This window comes from Hyaena hyaena, unplaced genomic scaffold, assembly GCF_003009895.1.
Source record: "Hyaena hyaena isolate Hyena2069 unplaced genomic scaffold, ASM300989v1 scaffold_1806, whole genome shotgun sequence".
Classification (NCBI taxonomy): domain Eukaryota; kingdom Metazoa; phylum Chordata; class Mammalia; order Carnivora; family Hyaenidae; genus Hyaena; species Hyaena hyaena.
In genome coordinates, this window is record NW_024082436.1 from 140,270 (window position 1) to 158,096 (window position 17,827).

At 37.8% G+C, this 17,827-nt stretch overlaps 1 protein-coding gene across 4 annotated transcripts in view; it reads left to right on the forward strand.

Annotated features, from left to right (window-relative positions):
* The window catches only part of CTNNA1 (catenin alpha 1), a 174,822-nt gene that overhangs the window by 129,100 nt on the left and 27,895 nt on the right, over nucleotides 1-17,827 (forward strand). For all 4 annotated transcript variants that reach the window (XM_039224868.1, XM_039224867.1, XM_039224869.1 and 1 more), the window contains 3 exons: nucleotides 1,080-1,160; nucleotides 2,729-2,881; nucleotides 16,252-16,344. In XM_039224868.1, the coding sequence (XP_039080799.1) occupies nucleotides 1,080-1,160; nucleotides 2,729-2,881; nucleotides 16,252-16,344 (327 nt within the window). The remainder of the gene's footprint in view (nucleotides 1-1,079; nucleotides 1,161-2,728; nucleotides 2,882-16,251; nucleotides 16,345-17,827) is intronic.

Genomic DNA, 17,827 nt, shown 5'->3' on the forward strand with positions numbered 1-17,827 from the left:
CTTTGTCTATTTGTATCTCTTTTGTGATTACTACATGTTTTATTTTACATTTGTTGGCTGGGTATTTAGTAAGGAAAAACTTTTAATATACTTTATAGTCTGACCCACCTGATATCTTACCTAGATATTGCCAGGCACATGGCTAAGTTCTGTCTGGTATAACTTACCTTTGTTTCCTTTTCTTTCAGCTACCATCTATTTTGGTACTGCTTAAAATGTTCCCGGATGCAAATCTCAACCTCCTGAACTCTGAAGCAATGCCCATTTACGTAACTGTCTCCGAGTGACTAATACATTCTTTTCTGTGCAGTACAATTGGATTAAGCTTAGCCTAGAACTTAAAAATATATGGCTGAAGTAATCTTAAAAAGCATTCTTATTGGAACTACATAATATGCCTTATTTACTCTGACCCATCATGGTACATCTTAACTTTAAAATTCATTGTTTCACATTGTTTTAGTGCCAGGTGCCATTTTTCACATTTTAACTTTTCTTACATCTCAGAGTTCATCAAAATCAGGTGTAATCTGTTCTTGCTTGCAGTTCAAGGAGAGCTGGTTCATTAATGAAATTGGTGTATGTTGAACCTTGAATTAAAATATAAGTTTAATTTGTCAAGCAGAATCATTTCAGTGAAAATCCTGTCTCTTGGCTTCTTTTATTTTGGTAAAACTCTTAATTCTTGTAGTCAGTTAATGTGGAGCCTAAGAATTGTAAGGTTAGGTTTTTATGAACAAAGCCACATGGTTCTCCTCTGCCCTACCTCCACTTATTTACCAACTTTGGGTTAAAAGAAATGGCCTTTTTTAAAAAAGTTGATTTTGGGCACCTGAGTGGCTCAATTGGTTAAGCGTCTGACTTTGGCTCAGGTCACGATCTCATGGTTTGTAGGTTCAACCCATGCGCTGGGGTCTGTGCTGGCAGCTGAGAGCCTGGAGCCTGCTTTGAATTCTGTGTCTCCTTCTCTCTCTGCCCTTCCCCTGCTCGCACTCTGTCTCTGAAAAATAAACGTTAAAAAAAAAAAAATGTTGATTTGAGCAAGAATAACCATTAGCTATAATTTTTTTATTTTCCAGGCTGGACGTAAGGAAAGAAGTGATGCACTCAATTCTGCCATAGATAAAATGACCAAGAAGACTAGGGACTTGCGTAGACAGGTAAGCTGGAAAAACTGTGTCAATTGCTTTTCCAAGTTCTCAGTTTTGTAGTGTTGGTTAAAATTCTAGGAAGTACATGGCCCATATGTTTATTGGAGTAAAAGGATGGTTTTTCATAGAAAACTGCCTATCTTTGGTAGCTAATAAGGTTCTAAATAGCTAATAAAATCTGTTGGGGATCTGGAATAATAGAGTCCCACTGGGAGGGACTGAATAAATAGCTCTAGTGTAAAAAGGATGTACAGTTAAGATAATGAATTTAAAACAACTTGGGGACCTGTGAAAATACTCTGAAGGATCTTATGGTACTAGCTTACACACAGGAGAGATAGAAACTGCAGTTATTTGACTTGCCCCATTCTGATTACAAACTTGAAGTTCCCTTAGATCCTTGGTGAAGGGATGCTTCCAATACAAATAGATGGTGATAGAGATGTTTGGGTTGCTCAGTTTTCCAAGGTAGTAAATATAGAGGAAAAAGTATCTTCATTTGTTAAGTAGTTCCATTAATTTGGAATCAAATGTATTATGTATGTGATAAATGTATTATTTGTATGTGTAATGTAATGTGATAAAATTAGTAATTTTATTACAAATGTGATAAAATTTGTATTAAGACTTAAAAAGAAAGGGGCGCCTGGGTGGCTTAGTCAGTTAAGCGTCCGACTTTAGCTTAGGTCATGATCTCGCGGTTCGTGGGTTCGAGCCCCGCGTTGGGCTCTGTGCTGACTGCCAGCTCAGAGCCTGGAGCCAGTTTCAGAGTCTGTGTCTCCCTCTCTCTCTGACCCTCCCCTGCTCACGCTGTCTCTCTCTCTCTCCTAGAAATAAATAAAAAATATTAAAAAAAAAAAAAAGATTTAAAAAGAAGTTGTAGTGGGGTGCCTCGGTGGCTTAGTCGGTTAAGTGCTCAACTCTTGACCTCATATCAGGTCTTGATCTCAGGGTCATGAGTTCAAACTCCTCATTGGGCTCCATGAAGCCCACTTAAAAAAAAGAGAAAGAAGTAATAGTAGTTTCCAGACTTAATAGACATTTATTGTTCATGTCTGATAAAAAGCAAAGATAGAATGTGTCTTTATTCATTTTTCTTCTGGTGAAGTTATCTTTGAAACGGATATAAAGATAACCATTAATAGGTTTAAGGTTCATAGAATGCTAACCCTGTTCAGATAAACGGGAAAGTGCTTAATCTTCTCTTTTCACTTTTGTTTAGGAATATAATTGCATATGTTCCAAGGCTATGTATCAGTTCAACCCAGAGCTGTTTTCTGTTCAGCTTTGTACTATTCCTTTATGATAAAAGTTTTAGTTTTGTAATTTTCCCCCAAAAGGGGATATTATCTTGAAACTTGAGGTTTTACTGCTGAAATGCTCTAAGTGTAAGCATTACCTTTAGGATCACGTTTCCTATGTTGCAGATTATGTAATTGCATGGCTTACATGAGGGATCCTCATATAAATGCAGCAAGTCCATCATGAGCTTCCACTAGGATTTAAAAGTACAAAAGAAAAAAGCATTCTAGTTTCTTGGTAGAAATAAAATCAAATTTTTACAATTTAATTGTTAGCTTCGCAAAGCCGTCATGGACCATGTTTCAGATTCATTCCTGGAAACCAACGTTCCACTTTTGGTATTGATTGAAGCTGCAAAGAATGGAAATGAGAAAGAAGTTAAGGAATATGCCCAGGTTTTCCGTGAACATGCCAACAAATTGATTGAGGTAAGTGTATTACCAGTTTTGTTAACTGTAGGTAACTTAGTGGAGTGGAGTGATTTTTAATCACATTATTTAATCAGCTAAAAATTTTAGGAGGCTCTCGTAATACACAATCTGTATAAGATGAAAGTGTTTTATTATTACTTATAACATCCATCCCAAACTACCATTTTGGCCAGTTTACATTAATTCTGTACATTGTGAAATGTAGATAGTCCCTATCCTAGAAACTTAACATCTCCCCTTAATGTTAATGCAAATAAAGATAATTACGTACCTGAACTCAAAAGACCCTATAGAAGGGAGTATGTAGAAGGGAGTATGTCTAGAAGTGGGAGAAATTTCATGCCTTACATCCTAGGCTGCATCCTGGCAAATTACTTAACCTTTCTAAGTTCCCATTTCTTTTCTATAAAATGAGGATACTAATGATAATTCTCTCAGGACTATTTTGAGGTCTAAGTCTAAAAGAGATGATATATGTCAAGTGCTTAATTCTTTGCCTGAGACATGGACTCAGTCCATCACCTTGTTTTAAAATGGAAGAAAAATGCTTTAATTAGATATGGCTGAATAGTAGAAATCTTCATGTAAGTTGTTGTTTTGTAAGGTGAGAAGAAAAAAGAGAGGTGAATTGCTATTTAATTTCCAGGTAAATTGGGCTTGGTCCTACCTTTTAATATGTGAAATTATATTATTCAACATATTTATTATTATTTTATTTTTAAAAATTGACATATAGTAAACACATACTGAAGTTATTTGATTTTGTAACCTTACTCTAAAACATCTAATATTTGGAGAAGATATTCCATAGACCATTTGGTAATTTGGTTATTACGTAAGAGCAGAAAATGGGCCTTTTATGTAAAATGTGTTTCTTGTACATTTGGATTTATAGTGACATTAGGCCAGGTTAATGCCGTTAAAATGTTCCAAGGAAAACATCAGTAATAGCATTAAATGCATTGCTAATTTTACATCTAGTTTTCTTTGACCATTAAATGTTATTTTGACCTGAATTAATTATGTACAGAATACATAGGTCAGTCTTCTATTCAGGTTAATGATTCTCTCATTTGGAGTTGAGAGCAGAAGAGTATCACTTAATGTCTCCATTAACCATAATCTTTTTCACAAGAGTCACATGATAGCATGAGGTGTACCTCCAAATATACAAAGATTATCCTTAGGAAGCCAGCTTCCTATAAGTAGCCTACATGTTAGAAAATGTGCCTTGTAAGGTAGAAAGCAAGGACACTGCCAGCCCAGGGGGTGAGGTAACAGGTACCAGTAGAGCACATGGGAGAGGGCTTCGTGTGGTCCCCGAACCTTAAGGGGAACCTTTGTCATTACTGTGGCTAGAGGACTCTATTTGGGCCTGCAGTGTCCTCCTCATCCAAAACAGCTGATACTTGGTGAGCACCTCCTGTGCACCAGGTATATGCAAATACAATGTATTTTCCTTAACACCTTTGTCAGGTAAGGAAATTGAGGCTTAGAGAGGTTAGGTAGCTTGCCTAAGGTTTTCCAGCAGTGAGTGTGCCTTTTGAGCTTGCAGGCTTCATGAACAGTGAGAAGCATTTGGTGGACCTGATGGCCATGGAGACCTTGCTTCAGGAGCTTTGTCCATGCTTCTATTTTGTATTTAATTCTGAACCTCACTAACCAAGGGCCCCTTAGAGGTTAGAGTTTGGTGTTTCCTATCACAATTCAGTTCTGACCCCCTTTTCACCTCTCTCCTCTCTGTGCCCTCTACCCCCACCACCCTGCATACTTACTATATATGTATTAAATGACACAGACTTTTTATTGCTTGAGGCACAACTAAAGGCTTTGTAGTACCACTCTGCAGTTAAATTACATTTATGGTAATAGAGATACTAGGATATATAATTGCATATGTGCTTGAAAAGGAAATAAGTTTTTAAAGTGTAGAAGCCTCTAATTCTTGACTCAAGGCAGAACTTTATTCTTCAGAGACACAGCTTCTCTTCCCTACATGACTTTTGTGACTCTCGTATTACTTTGAACACTGAACTAGTGAGGGACTTGTTTTAAACAAAGGTAGGATACTTCATTGTGATTGTTTTGTTACTTCTTTTCATTCATGATCCCTCTTAAATTGGAGTAAATGTCAGCTGACTTTGGTTTTTATGGTCATTTGCAGTTTTTCAGTTTTTCCTGGGGGTTTAGGAGAAGAGTTTGTGGGATAGTTGAGTAAGCTAGTGGTGTTAGGCCACTAGCAGAAAAGGAGGGGCTCAGATTCTGCAACCATTGAGAATGCTGCCAGATATGTTGTTGGTCTTTCTAAAATACCGCATTAAAATTTTGAGCTAACCATCTGCAGTTAGCACAAGCTCCACAGCTAAAGGGCATGATCCCCAACAAGATTACCATCGCTAATGACCCAAGAGACTATAAATTCAGGAGTTTCCACAATCCCCCTCACAAGACTGCCCTCACTTCAAATGCCAGCCGCAAGTTTGGAGGGTCCCCAGGCTACCCATACTCTGACCAACTGGCTGCAAATTTAGGGGCTTCCCATGGCCCACTTCAGGTGTGATAATGTGCCAGAACAACTCTTAGAACTCCGTAGAATGGTGTACTTAGCATAACTTATCTAGAGGCCCACCAGGAGTTACTTCATTAGCATAAACCATCAGGGCCAGTGATGAATAACAGAGACATTCCTATCATGATTGAAATCTCACAGATATGGAAGAAGTTTCCTCCCAGGAAACCAGGACAAAGACATTCTTTATTATAGGACACTTCCCATCTTGAAGGAATGTAGAATGCCTGATTTTCAGATAGATTGCTTTACAGCCGTGAAACTACATGGAAGAGGGAAGACAGTGCTGGTGTTTCCTGTAGCTTTACATGTGGCCATTTACTGAGTGACTTACCATTTCTCTTACCTGGTTCTTCTTACATTGTTCTTCTTTTCCTTGGAGGTTCTCCCCCTTGGGAGCTAGGTGTTTTCTTCTCATAGCATCATAGAATCTCATTGTGGTACGTAAAACCCCTTCTCTGTAATATCCATATATTGTCACTTCTCTTGGACTGCTTCTGTAGTGGGAAACTCCCTCCCTCTGGAGGCATCACATTGCAATGGTGAGTTCTCTGGTTGTTAGCAACAGGGAGCCACACTCTGCTTCTCTGGAACTAATTCTGTCCATCTTTTAACTGGTGTACACATGTGAATTGAGAGGAACCATAAGTGTAAATACACACTTGATTTCGAAGATACGGTATGGGAATAAAAATGTACAAAACTCAGTAGCTTTTTATATTGAATGTAGTATCTTGGGATTAAAAACAGCAAATTATTTTTGCTAATTTCACCTTTTTTTATGTGGCTACTGAAAAAAAAATTAAATTCCTAGAATCTTTCATCTTGCCGCTAGAAATCATTCTCTTGACTGAACAGTTCTTAGTTTATAGTTGGGCCGTTTAGCCCATCTAGAATTCATTTATTTTTATCTTGCTCTCTAAATTACCCAGCTAAACCGTGTCTATACTATTCCTTATATCCTTTTTGGTAACTCTCATGATTACTGCATTAACATTTGGATAACCATAGGAAGTATAGTTTATATTCTGGCAGCTTCTTTATGGATTTCAGCTGCCTTTCAGTTTCACACAGATTTCTTTTTTCTTCACAGTAATTCCTTTTTTTCTTCTTATTTTTTTCACCATAATTTTCCCATGAGTTCTTGAGTGGTGCCATGTATCAGATAGCTGCTCTGTGGGGTTAGATGCACTCTTCTCATGTCTGATCCCTAAACTGGGTAGTCTGATTTATTGGGTGTTAAAAAATGTGCTCTTAAGCATTGAAGTGAAGCCAAACATGTCACCACCCTATATCCTCTGCACTGCCTGGGCCCCCTGCCTGGAAGGTTCTGTTCTCTTATCCTCTCATCCCACAGGCTTTTGCTCCGATATTACCGCTGCAGAGAGGCTTTCCTGGATCCCTCATCCCCTCCATTCCACCTTCCACCATTTTTAAAAAACCCTATCACCTGTTTTATAGCCACCATAACATTTTTCACTATCTAAAATTATTGGGATTGTTTTGTTTTCTTATTTTTTTGTTTCCCACCCCATACTCCAATAGAATGTAAATTCTTTGAGAACGTGGTCTTAGAACAGTGCCTGGAACAAGTAGGTGCTCAGTAACCACCAAATTAATAAGTGTTTTAATTCTGAGATATAAACATTAATGTCACTGAGGTGCTCAACCTTCAGATCCCTGGACTACCATCCCCAGGATTCTCACTCACTGGTCTCAGAACTGCACTTTGAGAAATGTAGAGCTCTGTGTTAAGAGTGAACACCATTGTTATTAAACTTGATTTTTTCCCTTATTCTGTATAATGTGTACATGAGAGGATGAAATGTAAAATCTTTTGGGATGTGAAGATGAAGAGGAAAATTTGGAAACTTTTTTTAAAGATGAGGCAATGTTGATTTGAGCAATATTTTTGTTTGTTAGTACCAGGCTTTCAAAAACCCATAGCAGATTTTCTATAGTTGTGAGAGAAAAGAAATTACCATGGAGTCTTATAACAAATATTTGCAGTGTTCCTGATATGTCCCAGTCACTCTTCTGGGCACTAGTGAGAGCGAATGAAACAAAAATGTCTACCCCCAAGAAGGTTAAGCTCTACTAGAGAGAAGGAGGCAATCACAACACATTTATATAGTATGTATATTTTGTACAGTGTGGTATAAATGGCACTGAGATGATATGTGAAAAAAGTTATCCGTTTTATCAGCATTTTAAATGGAAGCAGAGCTAAAACTGTTATTTAAGTAGCATTTTAATACATGACCAAAATAAAATTGGAGCAGATGTGTTGGCACTTGCTAACTTGGTTTTTGGAAGTCTTATTTATTGCTTTAATAGAAATACTTTCTTGCCAGACCAAGTAAAATGTATAAAAGGGTTATGCTTTAATTTGGGGTGTCATGTAAAGTTGCTTCAAAATATTAATAGTTTCTGAGTAGTATTAGAGATAACACCCACTTAGAGATGGAAACCTTTTATGGTACCTTCCTTGTATATCACATTATGGAAATACAGAATGAATTTCAAGACTAAAAACCACATACTGACACGTTTTTAGAACACAAGCAAATTCCTCTAGTCCCTCTGTGTGCACAGTTAGTGTCAGGAAGACTGTGTGGGGCTGGCTGCTGATTCGATCCTTAATAAATGACTTTTGTGATTTTATTTGAAAAGGCAAATAACAGTATTTGCCATGAAGTTGTTCTCATTTTCTTGGGTTCTGGATAGGACCTCTGCGTGTCTCATACCATGTTTGTCAGTGGAATCCATTCCCACATCATATTGAAGCCCGTTTTCTTGTGTGAAGAGTGCATAGAGGTTGTGTGTCCCCAAGGCCTGGGACTAAGGGAGCAAGAGCTGAGGGTCATTACTAATGAGCGGCGTGGCACTTCTTTTCACCATTTTCTTTGGTTCTGGGGTATAGTACTGAGGGCTTTTGTTTCATCTTTTTATGAAAGATCATGGTTGTGCTTCAGGGTAACTATAACACCTTTTAATACTTGATGCTCCCATATCAAGTTAATGATTTTTTTTTATGTTGCTCTTCGTTTTAAGCATATTGAGGTAAAATATTTATTTTGTCAGAAATATGCAACACCAGTGTGTCCTTTTTAATGGCTTCATTCTTAGCCTATCTCCTTTGGCTGTGAACAGCTTAATAGCTAAAGAGCAGTCAGTTTTTCCATTTAAATTTTGCTTTCTTCTGAGTCCTTTTTCAATTTCACAAACTGAGAGCGAAATAGGAAAAGTGGCATTCATGAAATCTTGCCTCTAAAAACTATTTATCATTTAGTATTCCTTTCCCCTCAGCCCCATACATTGCATTAAAATGGGCCTCTTAATATTATGAACTTGCTACAGTAAGATAATATCTCATTCATTGCTTTGTATATTAAGAATCAGAAAGTAAATGTAACTGGTATGCCTTACTTTTTTTTGAGAGAGAACATGATCGGGGCAGGGGCAGAGAGAGAGGGAGAGAGAGAATCCCAAGCAGGTTCCCAGCTGATGCCGGGCTCCAACTCATAAACCATGAGATCATGACCTGTGAGCAGAAACCAAGCATCGGATGCTCAACCAACTGAGCCACCCAGGCACCCCTAATTTCCCATTATCCAGGACTTCATACAGGATGACTTTATGGCTTAAAATATGATTTTTACTGCAAATTGAGTGGTTTGCATTATAACTTATTCTGTGGCTTGGCGGTAACGCACAGTAAAGTGGCCTTGAAGAAGTCTCTGTAAGGAGCATTTGAATTGAACACTGACCTTTTATGATCCACCTGTGACATCTTCAGTATTTTCTCAGTGCCTCTGTATAATACCACAGGCTGAAATTCTTGCAAATAGCAAATTAAATGAACCTTCCATTTTGTAGGACTGTAGTGAGTTTAAAGCAGTCAGTATTAATTGGGGGGAATGCTGACCTTGGATTCCAAAAGAATTTACTAAGCTTATTGAGCTTTGTCTGTACATTTTCAAAGGTCTGTAAGTTCAAATGCTTGAGTTTGTTGACAAACAAAAGGGTCTCGTGTATACTATTTTAACACATGATACCCATACAAGTGTTGTTGGTTGAATATAACTACCTACTCAGATTTTGGGGTGGTCTTGTGAAGGCAGTAGGTGAACCTTGTTCTCAAGGAACATCAAGATTCTTTTCTTTTGGAACATTGGTAGGAGTGACCAGAGAAGCCCTGCCCAGTCTTGACCTGCTCCAGAAGAGTGTAGGCCCTCCTGTTTCCTAGAGCTGATCAACTGATGTTTAGATGGGCACACTTCCTAGGTGTACTGAGATTATTCAGGCAGTTAGATAGAAATAGGGAACTTTACTTCCAGTGGTCTGTATGATACCAAGTAAATAGAAATGATTTATCATCTGGGTGGTGATTTACAATGAAAGCCTTTTAAAAAGCCTTTTAAAAATATCAAATATCCAAGCCATTTAAAATAATTTATGATGTTTTAATAAAGTCACAATTTCTAATCCTGTTACTAGAGATGCTTATATTTGTATCCCGCCTCTTCCTAAAATTAGATTTGATATGGGCTATTTTGAGTAAAGACAGACATGATAAAATAAGGTAGATGTAGGAAATCAGGAACTAGGAAAAGAATAATAGGCAATTTTGAACTATAATTGCCATGACTGAGTTTGGATTTGGCACTGAATTTCCTGGTAGCAAGAAGGAAAGGATGAAACACAGTTGTGTAGTTCTTGTCTTTAGAATCCAGGGAGGATGCCCTCCCACCCCCCACCCCCCATGAGAAATAAAGCCTATCCTGAAAAAGTGAGAAGAATCGTTACATGGGGTTTTTATGTATTTATATTTAAGGGCCAGTGAATGATTAAATATATAGGGTTTCTCAACATTTTAATACAACTTAGTGACAGATACCACATTATTATTTTTTGTGTGTGTGTGATTTGTCTCTTAAAAGACAAGATCATATCATTCTTTAGGTGCAGCCAGCTGTGATCTGGTGAGGGGCCTACATGGCATGTGGTCTTCACCCTCCCAGTGACATTACTGGGGAGGACAGAGAGCTGTGAGTCAGGTGCTTCTTCTGATCATCCAATATAGTTTTATCCTTTCTTTTTAAAAACAGTGTACAACCTTTGTTTATGTTTTAAATGTATTTTATAAGGAGTATATGTTTACTTATTGTTACTCACTTTAGCAAGATTTTTTTCCTGTTAGAGAGTTTTGTACATATACATTCATTATTGTTCTGACATGTGGATTCATTTTTACTGTTGCATTTTGTTCTCTTTCTCCTTAACCCTCTGCTTCCATCCCTCCTCTGTTTTTAACGGTCTTTACTCCTTTGCCGTGATTGAGTCCTCTTGCCTCCTATTTTTCCCCCTCTTGTTTGGAAGTAGTAAGCTCTGCTTTATTACTAGTAACTCTGGATATTTGAGCATGCATGTTTAGCTGAGTGGTTGAGGGTTAATCAGTATCTTTTCCTCCTTCTGAAACAATGTAAGAATCTTAGAATGTTTTGACTTCAATCATTTATACAATTTAAATATTACTGTTGTCCAGTACTTCGGTTCTTGTAAGTTTTAGCCCCATGAGTTAGGCACTATTTATATTGTTGTATTCATTTTTTCAACTTGGCTTAAATTGTACCTGATAGATTATTTTCATTGCTTTCCATTTATTCTTTCATGTTGTTAAGCCTTCTGTCTGGAATTACCTCTTATTCCTGAAGCATTTTTGTTACAGACTCTTTTAGTAGAGGGAGAGAAGATCTGCCTGGAGTAAATGCTCTTGGGTTGTTTTGGTCTTTATTGTGCCCCAAATCTTAGAAAAACAGTTCTGTTGAATATTTAGTCCTAGGATTATCTTCTCTCCCTCCCCCAGTGATTTGAAGGTACTGTTTCCTTATCTCTGGCGTCCATCATTGCTGTTAAGAAGTCAGCAGTCAATCTTACTGAGCTTACTTTGTGGATAATTTGTATTTACTTTCTGGCTGTTTTTAAAATCTTGTCCGTTGTTGTAAAGCTTCACTGTAGTATGTCTGGATATGGATTTCTCTTTATTCCCCTGTTTAGACTTTGTCTTCCCAAATCTGAAATTTGTATTTCATCCACTCTGAAAAATTTTCAGTCATTATGTCTTTCACTATTGCCACTCCCCCATCCCTTGTCTTTCCCCATCTGAATCCCTCATGGTTGAATAGTAGACCCTTTCAGTGTAATTGCATGTCTCTTAATTTCCTGCATTGTCTCCATATCATGCAAATTTCTTGGTTTTTCTGAATAAGTTCTTCAGTTTAATTTTACAGGTTAGTACGTCTCTTTTAACAGCATTTAATCTATATTTTAAATTTCTAGAAGTTGTAGAAGTTACTAATTTTCTTTTAAAGTTCTACTTTGATCCTTCTTAAATATGCCTAGTCATTTTTGAGTGTATTTTATCTTTGTATACTTTTATTTCTGTTAACATAATATACATATTTTTAATACGCTGATTTTGATCGTTTGAGTATCTGCAGTCATTATGAATCTGATTAGACAATTGTTTTGCTTACTCTTGCCCAAGATAGTTTATTTCCTTGTGTACTTCCTGCATTTTTTTATTGTAAATTTACATTTGTGGCATTTTGTATTCGAGAATTCTTTGAGGCCTGGATTTGGATTATCTTTCATCAGAGAAAATTTCCATTTATATTTGCTTCTTCCAGTTGCTTAGGGATACCACTAACACATGAGCATGTCAGAGACATTTACCTTGTGAGAGCCAAGTGTTATTTGTCCATTAAAAACCCAAATTCTGATCACAGAATGGAAAATACCCATTTCTCTATTCTCCACCCCCGTGTAAGCACTGTTTTCAGTGGTTGCTTTTACAAAACTCCTTGAATTTTTGCTTTCTTATATCTAGCCTCTGATAATTTTCCTCAGTTAATACCTGACTGGCCCTGCATCAAAAAACAAAAAAGAGTTTTGAAGTATAAATTGCAGAGTGTAAAATTCACCCTCACCCTTTTTAGTCTACAACTCAGTGATTTTTACTAAATTTATGAAAGTATGCAGCCATTACCACAATCCAGTTTGGAATTTTCCTATCCATGCATGCTTTATTTTTTGGTAAGATACTTTTGTTATTCCTAATACGGTAGCCAGCACCCTTTCCTGGAAATTGGAAGATGAAGGCCTATCCTCTGTTCCGTCATCATTTTCCTTGTGGATTTCGGAGTCACTGGTATAAATTTCTTGAGAGATTCTGAAATGTATATCATGTGCAGTTGGAATTCTCACTTGATGCCTGTCAAGTTTGCAAAGTTGATTTATTATTATTTTGGTCTTGTTGAGAGTTCATACTCAACCATCTTAAAGAGGAAAACTTAGATGGTAGCATGATCTGAAGCACAGTGGCAAGTAATGCAGGTTTTGAGTTTCAACCTCTTGAACTTTATGGTTATGGTTGCGGACTTGAGCTCCCTTTTCCAAAGTTCTTTTTACTTGTTTTACTCCTCACAATGGGCATAATATATCAGGTTATTAATTTATTACCAAGAACAAAAATCTTCGCTTCGTAAGGGGCAGTGGAGTCCCTCAGCCAAATATGAATGAGAAGCAGTTACTGAGCACAGTGGGAAGAAACTTGTGTTGACCTTACACAGATTTAACCTTCATTTAAAATCATCAACACATGTATAATAGAGGAGAAGTTGTCATAGTGGGTTTTTTCCCCCAGTAGAGAACTTCATAAATTTTATCTAAGAAAAGAAAATCTAGTGTAAAGGCAGAGTTTTCCTAAATGTCTGAAAAGTTGTCTTTTTTGTAATGTGCAGATGTCATATTTGTTGATATGACACACAGCCTGTCTGTGTCCATTTCTTTTTTTCCTCCACAGCACAGATTGTTACTGTGCTACTCCTAAAACCAACAAAAATCCAGGGCTCTCTCTTTTTTTTTTTTTAAAAGGTTTTCTTAAATGTTCTGCTTTTCTACAAGGTTCATACATCCACAGCATGGGGACAGGTAGTATAAGAGGGCTTCATGATTTCAAAGCTAGTGGTCATAGGTCATAGTGTTAGTCTTAGGTCACCTCTTGAATTAGCAGAAATCAAAGACACTTAAATTGTCAGTACACAAATTCCTGTGATAGCAGAAATATAATCATTTATTCCCAGAGCAGATCTAGAGACCACTGCGCAGTGTTCTGCCAGGTTTTCTGGAAGTTTCCTCCATGTATTTTTAATTTAAACTTCAGTTGCTTCTTCAGTCTCCGTATGAACTGCTCTCCCAAATTTCCAGAGCCCCAGAAGGAGACATTTAGGAAACCCCTCCTCTCACCCTCCCCATTCACTGTCATCAAGCATGGCAGTAGTATATGAGGTTAGCCTCTCAGAGAGCTACGGTTGAAATGTTGCATTTGCACATTTGTCATTGTTAGAAGTGAGTAGCCCTGTCCCTGGAGGGTGAATAGAAGCTCATTCATCTGGAGAAGACTGTCAGTGACAGGCTCCCGCTCCCTCCTCCCGGGCCAGGCAGGGTGGCCTCCTCAAACAGGCAGTGTACTCTTGTGGAACGTTACTGCCTCAGCAGTATATCAGAAACCATTTTAAATAACATTTTAAAATAAAGAACAAGTCTTCCATAGCCTTTATTTTGTTAGGAATTGTATCAGGAAACAGGAAAGATGGCTTACAGAAGTCAGCCGTTTCAGCCTTAGCCACACACACTCTCATGTATCTGATCTGTAATAGATAATAGTTTACATATACTTTGCTTCTTAAGTACTTTTTGGGTCTTACGGATTCATAAAATTGGGAGAGGGTAATTTGAATAAAATGGTGCTAGTAGTGGCTTGAGAGTAAGGATACAAACAGAGTAACAAAAAGAGAAAAAAAGAAACAGAGTAACAGACCTTCCTGAATTTTAACACTTGGCTCCACAGGGGTGCTGGGTATTAGTATGCTCACCTCCCCAGGAATCTTTGGTAGTTTCAAATTGCTAATTTAGTGGTGAACCCCAAATTTTATATTTATTTTTCAAAATGCTTTCTTAAGGAAGTGTAACAATGGGAGTTACAGATTCATGAACATATCTGAATTAACCTATTTTCTGCACTATAGCATCATTGAGGGATAATGTTTTTTGTTTTCCAAATAGAGTTGTTTTTTTTTTTAATGTTTTTTATTTATTTCTAGGAGAGAGAGAGAGAGACAGCGTGAGCAGGGGATGGTCAGAGAGAGAGGGAGTCACAGACTGAAACAGGCTCCAGGCTCTGAGCTGGCAGTCAGCACAGAGCCCGACACGGGGCTCGAACCCATGAACCGCGAGATCGCGACCTAAGCGAAAGTCAGACGCTTAACCGACTAAGCCACCCAGGCGCCCTGCCAAATAGAGTTTTAATCATATTTTGCAGTAATTTTTAAACAAAAACCTACAGTCAGCTATATTATCATGAAGACTAGTGGCTCTTTGTTCAGGTCCAGTTGATACTAGAAAGTGGTATTATAATCTTTAGGTGGAAATTAAATGTTACTTCTTTATATGATTTTGAAGGCCCCTAAACATTAAAGATCTGACTTAATTTTTTATTTCCTTACATTTTATGTTTAAATTGCATGGTAGTTCTTTTGTTTCTCCTTGTGATTAGGCATTGCAGGGTTCTGATAGTTAGCGATCTTACAGAAAGCTGATAATCCCTAACCATAATACTGCAAACAACAGCCATAATAGTACGTAATTTTTCTTTTGCCTTTATGTGCTTAAGTTGGGTGGAGGAGTGAAAATCAAAGGTTATCACCATTGCCCTTGTTTACTCTGGCATTTAAATTCCCGGAAAGTGCCTTTGATATTAAACTGCCTACGCCTCTGTCATTCATAACTCAATTTGCAACTGGGGGAAAGATATGTCTTAGTACCGTGTATTCATTTGGTCCTTGGTATTAACAGTGGAATTGGCAAACCTGCTTATTTAGAAACATGGATGAGTGATCACAGCCCTCACAGTCACTACAGACCAAGGTTCTCAGCACAACCAGGGCTTCAGCCGAGGAAGTCTGGCAAAATGTGGAAAGATGGTTTCTGGCTGCCAGAGCAGTGTCATTAAGATACTTTGGATGGGAAGGAAAGGACTTTAGTTCAGATAAAAGCAGGACTAGAAAGGAGTCCAGCTTTCAGTGCTTTTGAGAACCCAGTTGAAGGATAGTTTTCTCTTAACTGTGGGACATCATCCCTGTTTCTTTTTTCATTTCTGATTAAGATGGCCTTGGATATATCTTGATGTTGTCTTAGTACTTTTTTTTATTTGAAAAATAGCTTTCTGTTTAAATCTCTTGGCTTAGTAAGCATCCATTCACCTGTCAAGTGAGAATAGCATCTTAGAATTTCTATTTCTTTTCTTCGAGAACAGCTACATGGTATATTTTTACTTGAGGATACCAACTATTCTTTCCGAATGCCTTGATTCCTTAGCTTTTCTCATGTTGTTGTCCACACCATGAGAACTTCTTTCTGGAGCTACTGTTTAGGCAGGTAAAGAGCGCATTGTAAAGCCTGTGAGTTACATGCCCTGGAGTCTGATTCTGCCACAAGTTTACAGTGTGATGTGTGTTACAAGTATCCATCATTTCCTTAGCACAGAGATTTAAAAAAAAAAAAAAAAAAAATTGTCCTCTTAAGTAGGTCATTAATTTGTGAGCAATAAAATACCATTGGTGCTCTTGGCATATGTTCTGTAAAAGGTCAGCGGTGGGAGGGGTTATACATTTGCTTTCCTTAGAGATTGGAAGAAAAATCTTCAAAGATCTTTTTATGGTGTTCCTTCTTCTAGGTTGCCAACTTGGCCTGTTCGATCTCAAACAATGAAGAAGGTGTCAAGCTTGTTCGAATGTCAGCAAGCCAGCTAGAAGCTCTCTGTCCTCAGGTAAAGTATGACCAGAAATGATTATGGTACCACTAGATTGGAGTTTGGTTACAGTGGAGATCAGGTTTATTTATTTATTTTTTTAATTTTATTTCTAGGATATTACATAGAAGTTGTGGGGACAAAACGCTGATACAGAGTTCACATAGCTTGTAGAAATTTATGTTTAATTTCGAGTGACATTTTCTTAGGGCATCACTTTACTATCCCCGTGCCCTTCCTTAGAAATGCAGTGTCTTTCATTCCTGGCAAATGGAAGGTGGGTAGTGACCTCACTATTCAGTCTTCACCCTCAGAGGTCCATCTATATATGACAGTCCTGGAATTAGGGTAGTTATTTCATAAGCCTGAAGGAGTAACAGCTACACACCTATGCTTCTCCCTGATGCCTGGGGTTTGGATCTTTGTGATGGAGGGAACAAGATCAGGAGCCAGAACCATTACTCTATAATGTCCTGAAGTGGCATTCTGATACATCTGTTAGCAATGTAATCCAGCCAGCTACTGAATTTAAAGCTTGAGAACTTTTCTCCATTTATGATGGCATATTGGAAGACTAGTGATTATGCTGGGTTAAGCATCTGGGACTCTCGAAAGACTCTGAAACACAGAAGAAGAGTTGCTTTGTTAAATGCCCAATGTGTTGCCTGCCTGTGGGGCCCCCTGCTTGCTCCTTGACGGTCACAGGTATTTTTCAGCCATATAAGTACTGTTTTCCATGGTAGAGGCTGCCCTTCTGATTTCCCAGGTAGAGTCTGCTCTTGGGCCTACTCTAAGGATTTACATTTACTTTCTCTAAATGTCCTGCCAGATGGCAGTGGCCGCAGATAAAGGGAAATAAAGCAGAAGAATTGGAGTAACAGAAGAGAGGTCACAGGAGTGAAATTTCTATGTTGTGTCTGCAGCCAACTTTAAAATATATTGAGAACAATACTTTGGCTCTTTTGTGTAAATAATTCCTGACCTTCAAGATAGGCAACCAAAAAGTAAAGCCTGATTATTAATCTGGGATCTTAACTGGTACACAGGTTAGTTAGGGCATTTGTTCTCATTATCACTCATCTGTATTTTACTTGCCAGTGAGAGTTGGTTTGTCTAAACACTAGTATGAGAAGCCATTTGTGAGTCCACATTATGTGATAGACATCTTTCCAGCTTTCATCCAGTCATGAAACCTGGTAGGAGTTGGTAGCTGTAAAGATAATAAGCACAGTGGATTGAATCACTTGTAGAAAGTTCACGGATGACCAAATTGTAAGAAGTAAATTTAGAGTAGATTTCTAAAGATGGGGCATTCTGTCCCCAAGTTTGTCATTTTACCCTATCAGCACTTTGTTAATGTCTTTGGTTCTCCGTTTGGTTTTGAAATGCTTGAAAAGCGACAATGCTTTCACATATCGGCTGAAACAGATGGTAACATACGCTGATCACACCTACCAAGAGTATTTATATAAATGATCTTAAGCCTAGGAGAAAAATCACA